A 17,097-nucleotide genomic window follows, 5' to 3' on the forward strand; every position below is an offset into this window, starting at 1 on the left:
GGGGAGGCGGAACTTGCAGTGAGCCAAGATCGCGCCACTGCACTCCAGCCTGGGTGACACAGCGAGACTCCATCTCAAAAAAAAAAAAAAAAGAGAGAAGGCCAGGTGTGGTGGCTCATGCCTGTAATCCCAGCATTTTGGGAGGCTGACGCGGGTGGATCACGAGGTTAAGAGTTCAAGACCAGACTGGCCAACATGGTGAAACCCTGTCTCTACTAAAAATACAAAAAAATTAGCCAGGCATGGTGGCAGGCGCCTGTAATCCCAACTACTTGGGAGGCTGAGGTGGAGAATTGCTTGAACCTGGGAAGCAGAGGTTGCCCTGAGCCGAGATCGCACCACTGCACTCCAGCCTGGATGACAGAGCACGACTCAGTCTCAGGAAAAAAAAAAAAAAATGTGAGATACCATTTTATACCCACAAGGTGGCCTTCATTTAAAAAAAAAAAACAAAAAAAAAACCAGATAAGACCAGGCACGGTGGCTCACACCGTAATCCCAGCACTTTGGGAGGCAGAGGTGGGTAGATTACCTGAGGTCGGGAGTTCAAGACCAGCATGACCACGGAGAAACCCCATTTCTACTAAAAATACAAAATTAGCCAGGTGTGGTGGCACATGCCTGTAATCCCGAGGTACTCTGGAGGCTGAGGCAGGAGAATTGCTTGAACCCAGGAGGCAGAGGTTGCGGTGAGCTGAGAACGCCATTGCACTCCAGCCTGGACAACAATAGCGAAACTCCATCACCAAAACCAAAACAAAACAAAAACCAAAAAAACAGATAATAAGTGTTGGCAAGGATGTGAGTGAGGAAATTTGAACTGTCATATGGTGTTGGTAGGAATGTAAAATGTTCAGCCACTGTGGAAAACCATATGGCAGTTTCTCAAAGGTTTGATGTAGAGTTACCATATGACTCAGCAATTTCATTCCTTAATAGTGAGAAATGAAACCATGTCCACATAAACACTTGTATGCAAATGTTCACAGCAGCATTATTAATTATATCCAAAAAGTGGTAATAAACCAAATGCCTATCAACTGATGAATTAATGTGATATAGCCATACAGTGAAATACTATTCAGCAATAGAAAGGAGTGAAATATTGATTTGTGCTACAACATAGATGAACTTGAAACATGTTAAGTGGTAGAAGCCAGGCACAAAAATCACACGATTCCATTTTTATGAAATGTCCAGATAGGTGAATCCCCATCTCTACTAAAAATACAAAAATTAGCCAGGCTTGGTGGCACACGCCTGTAGTCCCAGCTACTCAGGAGGCTGAGGCAGGAGAATCGCTTGAACCCGGGAGGTGGAGGTTGTAGTGAGCTGAGTTCACACCACCGCACTCCAGCCTAGGCAACAGAGTGAGACTCCATCTCAAAAAAAAAAAAAAAAAAAGTGTCCAGAATAGGCAAATCTGTAATAGGCAGCAAATTAGCAGTCACCTAGGGATATGGGGATATGGGCACACATGGAGAAATGGCAAGTGGCTGTTAATGGGCATGGGGTTTCTTTTTGGGTGATGAAAGTGTTCTAAAATCGATTATGGTGATCCTCAATTCTGTGAGCTTGCTAAAAACCATTGAATTACATGTTTTAAATTGTGAGTTATGTGGTACATGGGCTATCTCATTAAAAGCTGCTACTTAAAAAGTGGGCTGAGCCCTTTCCCCTGGCTGGCAGCTCGCAGGCCGGGCCGCATGATGCCTGGAGTTACTGTAAAAGACGTGAACCAGCAGGAATTCGTCAGAGCTCTGGCAGCCTTCCTCAAAAAGTCTGGGAAGCTGAAAGTCCCCCAATGGGTGGACACCGTCAAGCTGGCCAAGCACAAAGAGCTTTCTCCCTACGATGAGAACTGGTTCTACACGCGAGCTGCTTCCACGGCGTGGCACCTGTACCTCCGGGGTGGCGCTGGGGTTGGCTCCATGACCAAGATCTATGGGGGACGTCAGAGAAATGGCGTCATGCCTGGCCACTTTAGCCGAGGCTCCAAAAGTGTGGCCCACCGGGTCCTCCAAGCCCTGGAGGGGCTAAAAATGATGGAAAAGGACCAAGATGGGGGCTGCAAACTGACACCTCAGGGACAGAGAGATCTGGACAGAATCGCTGGACAGGTGGCAGTTGCCAACAAGAAGCATTAGAACAAACCATGCTGGGTTAATAAATTGCCTCATTCGTTAACAAAACAAAACAAAACAGGCTAAGTGCAGTGGCTCGTGCCTGTAATCCACTTTAGCAGGCCGAAATAGGGGGATCACTTTGAGGCCAGGAGTTTGAGACCTGCCTGGGCAACAGTGAGGCCCCGTCTCTACAAACATCTTTAAAAATTAGAATAACTTTGGGAGGCCGAGGCGGGTAGATCACAAGGTCAAGAGATCGAGACCATCCTGGCCAACATGGTGAAACCCCATCTCTACTAAAAATACAAAAATTAGCCAGGCATGGTGGCATGCGCCTGTGGTCCCAGCTACTCGGGAGACTGAGGCAGGAGAATTGCTTGAATCCGCAAAGCGGAGGTTGCAGTGAGCTGAGATCGCGCCACTGCACTGCAGCCTGGTGACAGAGTGAGACTCCATCTTAAAAATAAATAAATAAATAAATAAATAAAATAACTTCAGAGGTTGTGGTGAGCCAAGATCACGCCATTGCACTCCAGCCTGGGCCACAAGAGCGAAACTCCACCTCAAAAAAAAAAAAAAAAAAAAATTGGAGTAACTGGCATGTGGTATTCACTGTGTGTTAGCTCTGATGGTTGTGGTGGTGGTGACAGTGGCTGGGTGTGACTACTGGAAACATGCAGTATATATACTATTGTGAAGCATTCTGTTTTATAGGATCTCCTGTATCGAAGGTCTAGGTCACTAGTGGATTATGAAAATGCTAATAAAGCACTGGATAAAGCAAGAGCAAAAAATAAAGATGTTCTGCAGGCCGAAACTTCCCAACAATTATGTTGTCAGAAATTTGAAAAAATATCTGAGTCTGCAAAACAAGGTACTGTTAAGTTAACCTTTAATCACAAGGTATGCTTTATGACTATTATGTAAATGAAATAATCCTAATTTCTTGTTCACAGAACTTATAGATTTTAAGACAAGAAGAGTTGCTGCATTCAGAAAAAATTTAGTGGAACTGGCAGAGTTAGAACTGAAGCATGCAAAGGTAGTGTTGTAATAAAGATTTAATAATTTAAGTTACATGTAATTTAGAAATGAATCACTTATGACATTGATAATTCTTTAATGTCAATTCTCATAGGGATACTGTGACAACTATTCCTGAACTGGAATTACATTTTCCAAGATTATTTCACTGCTTCAAAATAGTTGGTCTGGGGTTTTTTGTTTTGTTTTTTTGAGACAGAGTCTCGTGCTGTTGCCCAGGCTGGAGTGCAGTGGCACGATCTCAGCTCACTGCAACCTCTGCTTCCCGGGTTCAAGCGATTCTCACGCCTCAGCCTCCTGAGTAGCTGGGATTACAGGTATGTGCCACCACACCTGGGTAATTTTTGTATTTTTAGTAGACACAGGGTTTCACCATGTTGGCCAGGCTGATCTCGAAATCCCATCCTCAAATGATCCTCCTGCCTCAGCCTCCCAAAGTGCTGGGATTACAGACACGAGCCACCGTACCCGGCTAGTCTGGGGTTTTTTTGTTTTGTTTTGAGACCTCCACAACCTCTGCTTCCCAGGTTCAAGCAACTCTTCTGCCTCAGCCTCCCGAGTAGCTAGGACTACAGGTGCGTGCCACCACACCTAGCTAATTTTTGTATTTTTAGCAGAGACAGGGTTTTCACCATGTTAGCCAGACTGGTCTCGAACTCCTGACATCAGGTGATACACCCGCCTCGGCCTCCCATAGTGCTGAGATTACAGGCATCAGCCACCATGCCCAGCCAGGTTTTTTTTTAATGTATTTAATTATGTTTTAGAGCTGGAGTCTTGCTGTGTTGTCCAGGATAGCATCAAACTCCTGGGCTCAGTTAATCCTCCTGCCTCAGCCTCCCGATTAGCTGGGATTACAGATTTATGCCACCATGCCTGGCCCTCTAGTCTTTTTTTACATTAGTTGTTTACTTTGAATTAAGCCTCTTCTTCTAGTTATTATAAAGTTTGGCCTAAACCTTAGAGTAATTTTAAGAATAGAGAATCTTAGAATTGAGAGGGATTTTAAAGATTATTTAATTAAAGTAAAAATAATATCTATAACGTCTCCAATGGTCAGCTCTGAAAGAATCTAATACCTAATATGGAAACCAGTATCATTTTTTGACTAGTTGTTTTTTAAAAAGTCTTTCTTAGTAAAAACAGGCTGGGCGCGGTGGCTCACGCCTGTAATCCCAGCACTTTGGGAGGCCGAGGCGGGCAGATCCGGAGGTCAGGAGATCAAGACCATCCTGGCTAACACAGTGAAACCCCGTCTCTACTAAAAATACAAAAAATTAGCCAGGCGAGGTGGCGGGCACCTGTATTCCCAGCTGCTCGGGAGGCTGAGGCAAGAGAATGGCATGAACCCGGGAGGCGGAGCCTGCAGTGAGCCAAGATCGCACCACTGCACTCCAGCCTGGGCGACAGCGAGACTGTCTCAAAAAAAAAAAAAAAAAAAATTTGCTATTTTTGTTTTTTGATTTCTTGGTCTAATAACCCTGTCAAAATGTTTTGATAAGTTTGGCATTATTACTCTTACTGAGCCTGAGATGGTTTCTAATATTCATTGTTTTTCTTTTTTTTAAAGAGAGGCCAGGCACCGTGGCTCACGCCTGTAATCCCAGAACTTGAGGTCAGGAGTTTGAGACCACTAGCCAACATGGCGAAACCCCGTCTCTACTAAAAGTACAAAAATCAGCCGGGCGCGGTGGCTCACGCCTGTAATCCCAGCACTTTGGGAGGCCGAGGCGGGTGGATCACGAGGTCAGGAAATCGAGACCATCCTGGCTAACACGGTGAAACCCCATTCTCTACTAAAAATACAAAAAACCGGGCATGGTGGTGGGCGCCTGTGGTCCCAGCTACTTGGGAGACTGAGGCAGGAGAATGGCGTGAACCCGGGAGGCGGAGCTTGCAGTGAGCCCAGATCGTGTCACTGCACTCCAGCCTGGGAGACAGAGTGAGACTCTGTCTCAAAAAAAAAAAAAAAAAAAAAAAAAATCAGCCGGGCAATGGTGGTGCATGCCTGTAATCCCAGCTTCTGTGGAGGCTGAGGCGAGATGATCGCTTGAACCCGGGGGGTGGAGGTTGCTGTGAGCCGAGATTGTGCCACTGCACTCCAGCTTGGGCGACAGAGTGAGATTCTGTGTCTAAAAATTAAAGAGGTCATGAACTACCAGAAGTTTTGCTATAGGTCAGGGGTTGGCAAACTACAGGCCATCTGCTTTTTTAAAGTCTGTGAGCCAGGAATGGTGTTCCCATTTTTAAATGGTTGGGTTTTTTTTTTTCTTTTTTTAAGGTAGAAGAATATGTCAGCTGGGCGCAGTGGCTCACGCCTGTTATCCCAGCACTTTGGGATGCCAAGGCAGGCAGATCACGAGGTCAGGAGATCGAGACCATCCTGGCTAACACGGTGAAACCCCGTCTCTACTAAAAATAACAAAAAATTAGCCGGGCGTGGTCGTGGGCACCTGTAGTCCCAGCTACTCGGGAGGCTGAGGCAGGAGAATGGTGCGAACCCGGGAGGTGGAGCTTGCAGTGAGCCGAGATCACGCCACTGCACTCCAGCCTGGCTGACAGAGCAAGACTCCTTCTCAAAAAAAAAAAAAAAAAATATGTCATGACATGTATTAAATGTACTAATTATGAAATTCAGGTTAAGTATCCATAAATAAAATTTTATTGGAATGCAGCCAAGCTCATTCATTTATGCTTTGTGGCTGCTTTTACGTAATAGCATACTGGAGTTGTTGAAACAGCCTAAAATACTTACTATTTAGCCTTTTACACAAAAAGTTTGCTGAGTCCTCCTGTAGATTGATGTCAGTGTCCAGTTTCCAGATTCTATATATATATATATATATATATATATTTTTTTTTTTTTTGATACAGAGTTTCACTCTTGTTGCCCCAGGCTGGAGTGCAGTGGCGTGATCTCAGCTCACTGCAACCTCCGCCTCCCGGGTTCAAGCGATTCTCCTGCCTCAGCCTCCCGAGTAGCTGGGACACAGGTGTGCACCACCACGCCCAGCTAATTTTTGTATTTTTAGTAGAGATAGGGTTTCACCATGTTGGCCAGGCTGGTCTCAAACTACTGACCTCAGGTGATCCACCTACCTCGGCTTCCCAAAGTGCTGGGATTGCAGGCGTGAACCACCGCACCTGGCCAGATTCTATACTTTTTCAAGTTCTTTCTGACCTGAGTTCTCTGTATTTATATTTCTGATAACTGTTCTATTAACAGTAGTACTCAACCAGAGGTGATTCTGCCCCCCAGAGGACATTTTGCAATGTCTGGAGACATTTGTGGTTATCACAACTGGGTGTTCTATGGTTACTATCAGTACATGGTGGGCCAACGATGCTGTTAAACATCCTACAGTGAAGGTTGGGTGCCGTGGCTCACCCCTGTAATCCCAGCACTTTGGGAGGCCAAGGCAGGCAGACTACGTGAGGTCAGGGGTTCAAGACCAGCCTGGCCAACATAGTGTAACCCCGTCTCTACTAAAAATACGAAAAATTAGCCAGCCTGTGGCACGTGCCTGTAATCTCAGCTACTCAGCAGGCTGAGCCAGGAGGATCACTTGAACTCGGGAAGCGGAGGTTGCATTGAGTCAAGATCATGCCACTGCACTTTAGTCTGGGTGACAAAGCAAGACTCCGTCTCAAAACAAAACAAAGGCCAGTGCAGTGGCTCATGCCTGTAATCCCAGCACTTTGGGAGGCTGAGGCAGGCGGATCACCTGAGATCAGGAGTTCAAAACCAGCCTGGCCAACATGGCAAAACCCCGTCTCTACTAAAAATACAAAAATTAGCTGAGCATGGTGGCAGACGCCTGTAATCCCAGCTACTGGGGAGGCTGAGGCAGGAGAATTACTTGAACCCAGGAGGCGGAGGTTACAGTGAGCTGAGATGGTGCCATTGCACTCCAGCCTGGGCAACAGAGTGATATTCCATCTCAGAAAAAAAAAAAAAAAAAAAAATTTACTGAAGAATATGGTATGTAGAAAGTATTATTGTATATGAAACAAATTATGTAATTTTATGTATTTAACCCTTTATGTGTATATAATGAATGGCTGTTTTAAAATTTCTAACATATCGATGAAGTCATATGACTTCTAACACTATGTATTTTTTTCTTTCTTTCTTTTTTTTTTTTGAGACGGAGTCTCACTCTGTCGCCCAGGCTGGAGTGCAGTGGCGCGATCTCGGCTCACTGTAGGCTCCACCTCCCGGGTTCACGCCATTCTCCTGCCTCAGCTTCCCGAGTAGCTGGGACTATAGGCACATGCCACCACGCCCAGCTAATTTTTTGTATTTTTTAGTAGAGATGCGGTTTCACCATGTTAGCCAGGATGGTCTCGATCTCCTGACCTTGAAATCCACCCGCCTTGGCCTCCAAAAATGCTGGGATTACAGGCGTGCGCCCCCGCGCCCGGCCTCTAACACTATATTTTATGTGGTTTCTAACTGTATTTTCAGTAGGAGTCTTCTGAGTTGTTTGAAATAAAATTTGTAATTTATTTTTTCTTCCTTTTTTAGGGTAATCTACAGTTGCTGCAGAACTGCCTGGCAGTGTTAAATGGAGACACATAAGCCACACTCTGCCTTCCTGTTAAAAAGGGCTGCCTTCCTTCAAATTTTATTTTTGTTTTCTTAATGATGTTAAGCATTTATGCTCACTGGAAACAATCAAAAAGCAGCTGAAAAAGTGCATCAACTCCTCTTTTTCTGAGAAACATGGAGCAGCGCACGCCCAGGCGATGCCAGTCTGTGTGCTGTGATGCCGCACTGTGTTCCCCACCACAGTGGTCCATCATCGTGCACTCGTCATACTCAGAAGTCCAAAGTTCATTCTTCTTTAAAGTAGCCTCTATAACTCTGTTTATTTTATAAATAGTATTCCTTATGGCTGCCAATCTTACTTACCTTTAAATAATTTCTGAAGTTTAACCTTTTCAGAATGCATTGTTCAAACAAGATAAAGATTGCCTTTTTTGAATTTTTTTAATTTTGTTTTTAAAAGCATATACCACCTTAGTTCATTCATGTATCCTGGTAAAGCATCTTAATCAGACTTATTTTTAATTACTGAATATTTCTTAGAAGTTTTGGGACAGATTTTATGTAATCTTTATAAGTATGATTTCTGAAGAAAAGCAAATGCATTAGTAGTATGTTTGCCTTAAACCTGTAGACTAAACCAATTATTGTAAAATAAACAGCGATAACAGTGATAGTTTTTAACTCTGTGGTCATTGTATCACTCTGGAAAATGTGGAGTAGCTGTCATAAATCTACTCCTGTATTATGCTTTACAGTGCAGGTCTTAGTTTTTCTTTTTTCTCATTTCTTTTGAAATGGCATCTCGAACAAAGCCCACCAATCCCTTTACAAAAGAATGAACCGCTCCTCTGTGTGTACTTCACAGAAGGTGGAATCGGACAGAGGCAGGTTAGCGACAGTTATTCCTGAAATACAGGAGCAGAGTACAGTCTGTTGTGGTTTCCCGGATTCCGCGCCTAGCTCAGCCAATTAAGCATGAGACATATGCCATTGAGCCACTTAGTAGTTACGCGAGTGGATAGATTGGTATGTAGAGGGAAAGAGGTCTGCTGTAAAGAACAACACTTGTTTGTCTGTGGGGAGAGAAAAGTGGAATACTTGAGATGAAAGTTGGCATACAAACAGGATACTATCGCCAGTAGTTATATTACAAACATTATCGGCCTTTCTAATGTGAATGAACGTTAGAAACATTATCGTCATTCCTAGTTTAAAGTTAAGGTTGCGTGGTTGGATTTTTCCACTATCTTTTTCTAATTTTTCTACCATTTGGAGACCATAGGCATTTGGGCCTGTCACCCCTTGGATGGGTTCCTAGTTTGTTTACATTTTCCGGAACCCTCCTGAGCGCCTGTTCTTGGTCTAATCCCCAGTCGTGATGGTTCCACACTTCCTCAGCAGCATGTTCTCTTGCCTCATTCAGGAGCTGGTCAGTGTTCCGTCTCTTTAACTGACGTGTTCCCCAGTGCTGTTTGAACTGTTGAGTTTCCGTTGCTGGCTGAGTGCGTTTTGTCCTTCACGTAACCTTCACTGGTAAAAATAAGCCCACGTGATGTCCACCAGTGGATGAATGCTGGACCGAGAGCCCTAGCTTCCGGATCCAGGTCTAGCCTCTTCGTCTGCTGCTCTGTGGCCCAGGGCAGGTTTGCGTGACCTCTGCCTCAGTTCTCTCCTCTAAAGGACATATCGACCTACCTCACAGGGGTGTTGTGAGGATTAATAAATGTTGGTACTGTGCTCTGGAAATGTGAAAATGCTGTGTAAATGTTAAGAAACACTGAGTATAGGGCCAAAAGCTATAGAGTGTTTCACTTAGCCATTTGCTATTCTGTATTTACCAAGGTGGTCTTTTCTGGGGAAGGAAGTAGAGTGGAAGGTGCATCCCTTGGTCCCTGGTTTACATTGTTAGAGTGCTTATTGTGGGAACGCACTCTAAAAAGTGGGCGTAGAATGAAAGCAGCAGTCCAGTGGTCCTCCCTTTGCTGTAGTTTCACTTTTCTTGCTTCGGGTTACAGCAGTCACCTGAAATCTGAAAATACTAAATGAAAAACTCCAGAAACAATTTATGTTTTAAATTTTATGCTGTTCTGAGTAGCGTGATGAAATCTGTTGCCGTCCTACCTGGAACACTGAGTCATGCCTCTGTCCAGTGTGTCCATGCTGTATACACTGTCCCCCATCAACCGCTAAGTAGCTGTCTTGGTTGTCAACGTAACAGATCACAAGAAGATTGAGGTTGGGTGCGGTGGCTTACCCCTGTAATCCCAGCACTTTGGGGGTCCAAAGCGGGAAGACTGCTTGAGCCCAGGAGTTCAAGGCCAGCCTGGGCAACTAAGCGAGATCCTATCTCTAAAAAAATTTTTAAACAACTTTTTGGCTGGGCGCGGTGGCTCACGCCTGTGATCCCAGCACTTTGGGAGGCCAAGGCGGGCGGATCACGAGGTCAGGAGATCGAGACCATCCTGGCTAACACGGCGAAACCCCGTCTCTACTAAAAATACAAAAAATTAGCCGGGCGTGGTGGCGGGCACCTGTAGCCCCAGCTACTGGGGAGGCTGAGGCAGGAGAATGGCGTGAACCCGGGAGGTGGAGCTTGCAGTGAGCTGAGATGGCGCCACTGCACTCCAGCCTGAACGACAGAGCGAGACGACACTCCGGCTCAAAAAAAACAACAAAAAAAAATTAGCTGGGCGTGGTGGCGGGTGCGTGTAATCCCAGCTACTCGGGAGGCTGAGGCAGGAGAATCACTTAAACCCGGGAGGCAGAGGCTACAGTGAGCCAAGATCGCGCCACTGCACTCCAGCCTGGGCAACAAGAGTGAAACTCTGTCTCTAAATAAAATAAAATAAAATAAAATAAAATAAAATAAAATAAAATAAAATAAAAAATGGCATGTAATATAAAAATGAGGGGAGAACGCTATTAGGTAGGATTTAACTTTGGCTACAGGTAACTAAAACAACGAGCAGCTTAGACAGGACTTAAATTTAAGGGGTAGCAGTTTGGGGCTGTCGGCCAGGCTATTCACCAGGCGGCCCCTCCTCCGTCTGCTCTACCATGCCAGGTGTAAGGTCTCCCGGCCATGATAGTTGCTTCCAGGTACGAAGGCGGCCGCTACACTCCAGGCCTCAGTCTGAATTCCAGGTAGAAAAAGGGGGTAGGGACAAAGACTTCCTTCAAAAAGTGGCTTGGCCTTTTTAATCTCCTGGAGATGCCCTTTCCGGGGACGTGTGTCTAACTGGCCAGAACTGTGTTGTGTGATGAGGAAGTTGAGCTGTTTTAGCTGGGTGTGTTGATCCTGTGGACAAAATCAGGGTCTGTTGGTAAGACAGGAGTGGCCACTGCAGGATGCCCTGCAAACAGCACAAAATGAGTCTGGACCTGAGAAACAGTAAAACTGACCTGTGATTAGAGGTTTAGTTTGTTGTTGTTGTTGTTTGTTTTTTGTGTGTTTTTTTGGTTTTTGTTTTGTTTTGTTTTTTTGTGACGGAGTCTCACTCTGTCGTCCAGGCTGGAGTGCAACGTCGCGATCTCGGCTCATTACAACCTCCGCCTCCTGGGTTCAAGTTTTTCTGCCGCCTCAGCCTCCCGAGTAGCTGGGATTACAGGAACCCGCCATCATGCCCAGCTAATTTTTGTATTTTTTAGTAGAGAGGGGGTTTCACCATGTTAGCCAGGCTGGTCTTGAACTCCTGGCCTCAAGATTATCCGCCCATCTTGGCCTCCCAGAGTGCTGGGATTACAGGCGTCAGCCAACGCACCCAGCCCAGAATTTTTTTTTTTTTTTAATTATTTTACATCAGAGGCCGGGCACGGTGGCTCACACCTGTAATCGCAGCACTTTGGGAGGCCGAGGAGGGCAAATCACGAGGTCAGGAGATGGAGACCATCCTGGCCAATATGGTGAAACCCCCGTCTCTACTAAAAATACAAAAATTAGCTGGGCGTGTTGGCGCGCACCTGTAGTCCCAGCTACTTGGGAGGCTGAGACGGGAGAATCACTTGAACCCGGGAGGCGGAGGTTGCAATGAGCCGAGATCGCGCCACCGCACTCCAGCCTGCTGACAGAGCGAGACGCCATCTCAAAAAAAAAAAAAAATTATATATATAAAAATATAAATTTATATTATATATTAGATATTATATATCTCATTAGAAGAAAATCAAATGAGTCTAGAGAGTTGGTTGTGGCCCTAGGACTTGTAACCGGACACGTAAACTCTGGGGCTGAGGCTGCCATTGTGGGTGGCCTTTGGGGGTTCTATGCGCTGATGCTGAGCAAGCAGAGAGAAGCAAGAGTTTGGAGCAAACAGAGAGAAGCAGGCAGGCTTTCCGTGACCCCCTTGTCTAACCTGTTAAGCCCTCAACCACAGCCTTTTCTCTCCATGCCCTCTTCTCTATCCGTTGGTCCACGTTTTTCCCCCTTCTGCTTCATATTATTGCTTGTCTGCTCACTGTCCGTCTCCCCGTTCCATTTCTCTGTTGCTTCACGAAAAGACCACCCTCAAAACGTAAGGGCTTTGCAACAACAATGATCATTCATTTGTATCCCAAGTCCGCAGTTTTGATGTTCTGCTCCCTGATGCCTCAGGTGTCGGCTGGGGATTGAAACTGTTTCCACGCATTTCTCGCCACAGAGCCTCGGGCTTCCTCACGACACGGCAGCCTGCGTAGTCAGCCTTCTTCCATGGCGGCGCAAACCTCCAAGACGATTCCGGGAGACCCGGATGGGAGCTGTAAGGATGCCTCCGACCCAGCCTCGGGAGACCCTGGACATCACTTCTGCCACATGCCGTTGTGCAAGGTAGTCACTAAGGCCAAACCAGATCCAAGGAGAGGGGAATTGGACTCTACTTCTCAATGGGAGAAGTAGTAAAGATAAGACACTAAAAAAAATCGGCTGGGCGCGGTTGCTCACGCCTGTAACCCTAGCACTTTGGGAGGCCGAGGCGGGCGGATCACCTGAGGTCAGGAGTTCAAGACCAGCCTGGTCTACTAAAATACAAAAATTAGCCGGGCGTGATGGCGGATGCCTGTAATCCCAGCTACTCGGGAGGCTGAGACGGGAGAATCGCTTGAACCCGGGAGACGGTGGTTGCAGTGAGCCGAGATCACGCCACCGCACTCCAGCCTGGGCGGCTGAGCGAGATTCCGTCTCAGAAAAAAAAAAAAAAAAAAAAAAAAAAAAAAAATCGAGGACGGCTCACCATCTAAGCATAAAACGAAGGTTGAACAGATTACATAGAATATCTCAGATCGGGTCGGGCGCGGTGGCTCACGCCTGTAATCCCAGCACTTTGGGAGGCCGAGGCGGGCGGATCACGAGGTCAGGAGATCGAGACCATCCTGGTTAACACGGTGAAACCCCGTCTCTACTAAAAATACAAAAAATTAGCCGGGTGCAGTGGCGGGCGCCTGTAGTCCCAGCTACTCGGGAGGCTGAGGCAGGAGAATGGTTCAGTGAGATTGGCCACTGTACTCGGGTGGGGAAGACGAGACCCCGTCTCAAGAGTATCTCAGATCGTGTGAGTTCACTATAAAACGTAACAGTGGCCAGACGTGGTGGTTCCCGCCTGTAATCCCAACACTTTGAGAGGCTGAGGTGGGCAGATCACCTGAGGTCGGGAGTTCGAGACCAGCCTACCAACGTGGAGAAACCCCCGTGTCTACTAAAAATACAAAATTAGCCGGGCGTGGTGGCGCATGCCTGTAATCCCAGCTACTCGGGAGGCTGAGGCAAGAGAATCACTTGAACCCGGGAGGCGGAGGTTGCGGTGAGCCGAGATCGCGCCATTGCACTCCAGCCTGGGCAACAAGAGCGAAACTCCGTCTCAAAAAATAATAATAATAATAATAATACAAATAATAATAGTGTATTTACAGATTTTCCCGTGTTTAAAAATGGTTTGTTGTCCAGCGTTATACACTTAACTCGACCAGTGCACGGTTTGCATAGTGGACAACTTTGTACTTTGTCCTGATTTTTTTTCCCTCAAAGTAAGAGGCTTGATTCCCGCCCCCCCCCCCGACTCCACCCGGCCCCCCTCCTTTAGGTTTTCCTAGGTTTCGTCGCCGCGTATCTTAGTTACAGCCATTTCTGACAGGCCTACCAGGGAAAATGCTCAAGGAAAACGATGTTCTGTCAAGCCGCTTGGGGAAATCTTAGTGCTTAATGTTTAACCGCGGGGAGGAGGGGAACCTCATAATAGCTGTGCCCTGTGGGGAAGACTTCTGTTGGGCTGGCGAGAAGAGAAGGGGCCGAAACTTGCTTTTTGCTGAGAGGAAGGTGGGCCCAAACCCGAGCCCTGCCCGGCCCAGACGCTAGATCCCTCGGGGACTGGGCGGTGGGGCCGCAAGCTCGCTCGCTCTCTCTCTCTCTCTCTCTCTCTCCCCCTCTGTTCTTCCTTCTCTCTCTCTCTCTCTCTCTCTCTGTCTTCTCTCTCCTCTCTCTCTCTCCTGTCTCTCTCTCTCTCTCTTCTCTCTGTCACTGTCTCTCTCTCTCTGTCTTCTCTCTCTCTTTTCTCTCTCCTATCTCTCTTTCTGTCACTGTCTTTCTCTCTCTTCCCTGTCACTGTCTCTCTCTCTGTCTCTCTCTCTCTCTTCTCTCTGTCACTGTCTCTGTCTCTCTCTGTCTTCTCTCTCTCTCTTCTCTGTCACTGTCTCTCTCTCTCTCTTTTCTCTCTCCTGTCTCTCTCTCTCTTCTCTCTGTCACTGTCTCTCTCTCTCTCTCTTTTCTCTCTCCTGTCTCTCTCTCTCTTCTCTCTGTCACTGTCTTTCTGTCTCTTCTCTGTCACTGTCTCTCTCTCTCTGTCTCTCTCTCTTCTTTCTGTCACTGTCTCTGTCTCTCTCTGTCTTCTCTGTCTCTCTCTTCTCTCTGTCACTCTGTCTCTCTATGTCTTCTCTCTCTCCTCTCTCTCTCTCTTCTGTCACTGTCTCTCTCTCGCTCTCTCGCTCTCTCTCTCTCTCTCTCTCGTCCTCTCAGGTCTCCCTTTCAGGTCCCAGACTCCCGGCCGCGCACCCACTTGCGCCCACCCAGCCCCGGAGACACCCAGGCCTGTCCTGCGCCGTCAGTAGGTCCCCGGTCCGGGAGCGGGAGAGACCGGAGCGCCGCGGACTACCCCAGCGAGGGCGTGGCGTATGCAGATGAGCACGGCGCGCGGAGGCTGCCGGTCACGCTCGGCCTGGGACCCCCACGTCCGGCGCGCAACATCCGAGTGCTGTCGGGGGTCTTCCCCTAGCGGCGAAGGTGGAGCGAGGGGGCTGGAGAGGGTGAGGGGGCTGGAGCCGCACGAGAGAAGTGACCGTGTGTTGAGAGTGTGGTGGGCGCGAGGGTATGAGAGGAAGCCGCACCAGGAGCTCATACTTACCTGGCAGGGGAGATACCATGATCACGAAGGTGGTTTTCCCAGGGCGAGGCTTATCCATTGCACTCCGGATGTGCTGACCCCTGCGATTTCCCCAAATGTGGGAAACTCGACTGCATAATTTGTGGTAGTGGGGGACTGCGTTCGCGCTTTCCCCTGATTTTCGAAGTTGAAAAAGAAGTTACGGAGTGGTTTTCTGGATCTAGGTGGGTAGCGTTTAGAATGCCACCTGGTGACAGTATGCTTGTGTTTTGGTGTTTAGTTTTTCCGTAGGGGTGGGGGGGCTACTGCTGCTTTTTTTTTCCCCCCCCCCCCGCTGGAGGACCGTTTAGCAACGAGTTAGTTATGCTGTTGGTTTTTGTTTTCCCGGGTGTTCTCGTGAAAAACGCCACGATCTCCTTCTCTCTCCAGGTCAAAGCCGCGTGATTTTCCTGCGAGTTTGGGGGTGTAGAGGAAAAAGCCAGGCCTGCTTTCTCTTTGCTGGGGAAAATACCCCAGGATCTGTTAACCGCTGGCAGAAACGACGGAATAGGTATGAGCAAGTAATCCTGCTACAGGCAAGTATCCATAGGCGTAGAAGTTTAGGAAGGACCTGTCGGGGTTGAGTTCCCCACCGAGGGGGAGATCGAGTCCATGGGAGCTCCTGATCACAGCCGGGCAGGCGCTGGGCTTGTTGGCAGCAGGGTCTTCTGGAAGGACTAGAACGGAGTCATCCCCCTCCCAAAGAGAAGCAGGCGTGTCAGGCATGACAGTGAAGGCCGGACTACGAGGCCCTCAACAGGAGACTCTGGGTCCTCGCTAAGGGCCTTGGGAGACCACGCAAGACTGGTCAGAAAAGCCATGTAGAAAGGCTTTTCATGGGCCAGGCGCGGTGGCTTACGCCCGTAATCCCAGCACCTTGAGAGGCCGAGGCGAGCGGATCACTTGAGGCCAGGAGTTCGAGACCAACCTGGGCAACATGGTGAAACCCCGTCTCTACTAAAAATACAAAAATTAGCCGGGCGTCGTGGCGCGTGCCTGTAATTCCAGAGGCTGAGGCAAGAGAACTGCTTGAACCCGGGAGGCGGAGGTTGCACTGAGCCGAGATGGCACCCCTGCACTCCAGCCTGGGCGACAGAGCAAGACTCCGTCTCAAAAAAAAAAAAGAAAGAAAAAGGCTTTTCATGAATGCTTTCAGGAGAGTCTCCTGACAGCCTCTGTACGTGTCCCCAGGAGGAAACAAGAGACTCTCATGTTCAGGGCCACCATCCTGACATGGACCTTTCCTCCAATTATAATGTTGCCATTTTGCTGTCTTAAGACCCTTATGTCCAAGCCTTCCCAGACTTCAGCACCCCCGGGATATGTGTAATAGAAGGGTAAATACAGGCCAGGCGCGGTGGCTCACGCCTGTAATCCTAGCGCTTTGGGAGGCCGAGGCGAGAGGATCACTTGAGCCCAGGAGTTGGAGACCAGCTTGGGCAACACAGCGAGAGATCTCGTCTCCAAATTAAAACAAACCAAACCAAACCAAAACAAGGCAGGAGGAGGCTGCAGTGAGCGGTGATGGCGCCACTGCACTCCCACCCGAGTGACAAGAGCCTGCCTCAAAAAAGAAAAAACAAAAACATGTGCCCCTGGTGCCATAAGGAAAAGAGACATTTCCCCTTCCTTTGAGGCGTGAGTCTCTGCTTTTTGAGGCAGGGTCTCTCTCTGTCACCCAGGCTGGGGTGCAGTGGCGTTATCCTAGCTTACTCACTGCAGCCTCGAACTCCTGGGTTCAAGCGGTCCTCCGGCCTCAGCCTTCCTCCTTAGCTGGAACCACAGGTTTGCGTTACCACACGTGGCTAAGTGGCTAATTTTATTTATTTATTTATTTATTTATTTACTTACTTACTTTATTTATTTTTTTTTGTAGAGACGGTGTCTTCCTGTGTTGCCCAGGCTGGCCTCGAACTCCTGGGCCCAAGCGATCCTTCCTCCTCGGCCCCCCAAAATGCTGAAATTACGGGTGTCAGCCACCACGCCCGGC

At 47.8% G+C, this 17,097-nt stretch overlaps 2 protein-coding genes, 1 long non-coding RNA gene and 1 other non-coding gene across 4 annotated transcripts in view; all 4 read left to right on the forward strand.

The window, feature by feature from the left end:
- Positions 1–17,097, forward strand: part of BRMS1L (BRMS1 like transcriptional repressor) — a 163,198-nt gene that overhangs the window by 103,971 nt on the left and 42,130 nt on the right. The window lies entirely within an intron of this gene.
- Positions 1,404–2,928, forward strand: LOC116456260 (small ribosomal subunit protein eS19-like). The gene has a single exon (XM_032753763.2). The coding sequence runs from the start codon at positions 1,617–1,619 to the stop codon at positions 2,145–2,147; it is 531 nt and encodes a 176-aa protein (XP_032609654.1). The 5' UTR covers positions 1,404–1,616; the 3' UTR covers positions 2,148–2,928.
- On the forward strand, positions 3,203–8,393 carry LOC131381594 (uncharacterized). Its single transcript, XR_009210439.1, has 2 exons — positions 3,203–3,487; positions 7,699–8,393. It is a non-coding gene; the product is annotated as an uncharacterized LOC131381594 (long non-coding RNA).
- Positions 15,082–15,245, forward strand: LOC116456471 (U1 spliceosomal RNA). The gene has a single exon (XR_004244699.1). It is a non-coding gene; the product is annotated as a U1 spliceosomal RNA (small nuclear RNA).

This window comes from Hylobates moloch, unplaced genomic scaffold, assembly GCF_009828535.3.
Source record: "Hylobates moloch isolate HMO894 unplaced genomic scaffold, HMol_V3 SCAFFOLD_16, whole genome shotgun sequence".
Taxonomy (NCBI): domain Eukaryota; kingdom Metazoa; phylum Chordata; class Mammalia; order Primates; family Hylobatidae; genus Hylobates; species Hylobates moloch.

Bases quoted from the DNA above. Each gene is read 5' to 3' on its own strand.
- LOC116456260 (XM_032753763.2), top strand. From the start codon at position 1,617: ATGTGGTACATGGGCTATCTCATTAAAAGCTGCTACTTAAAAAGTGGG.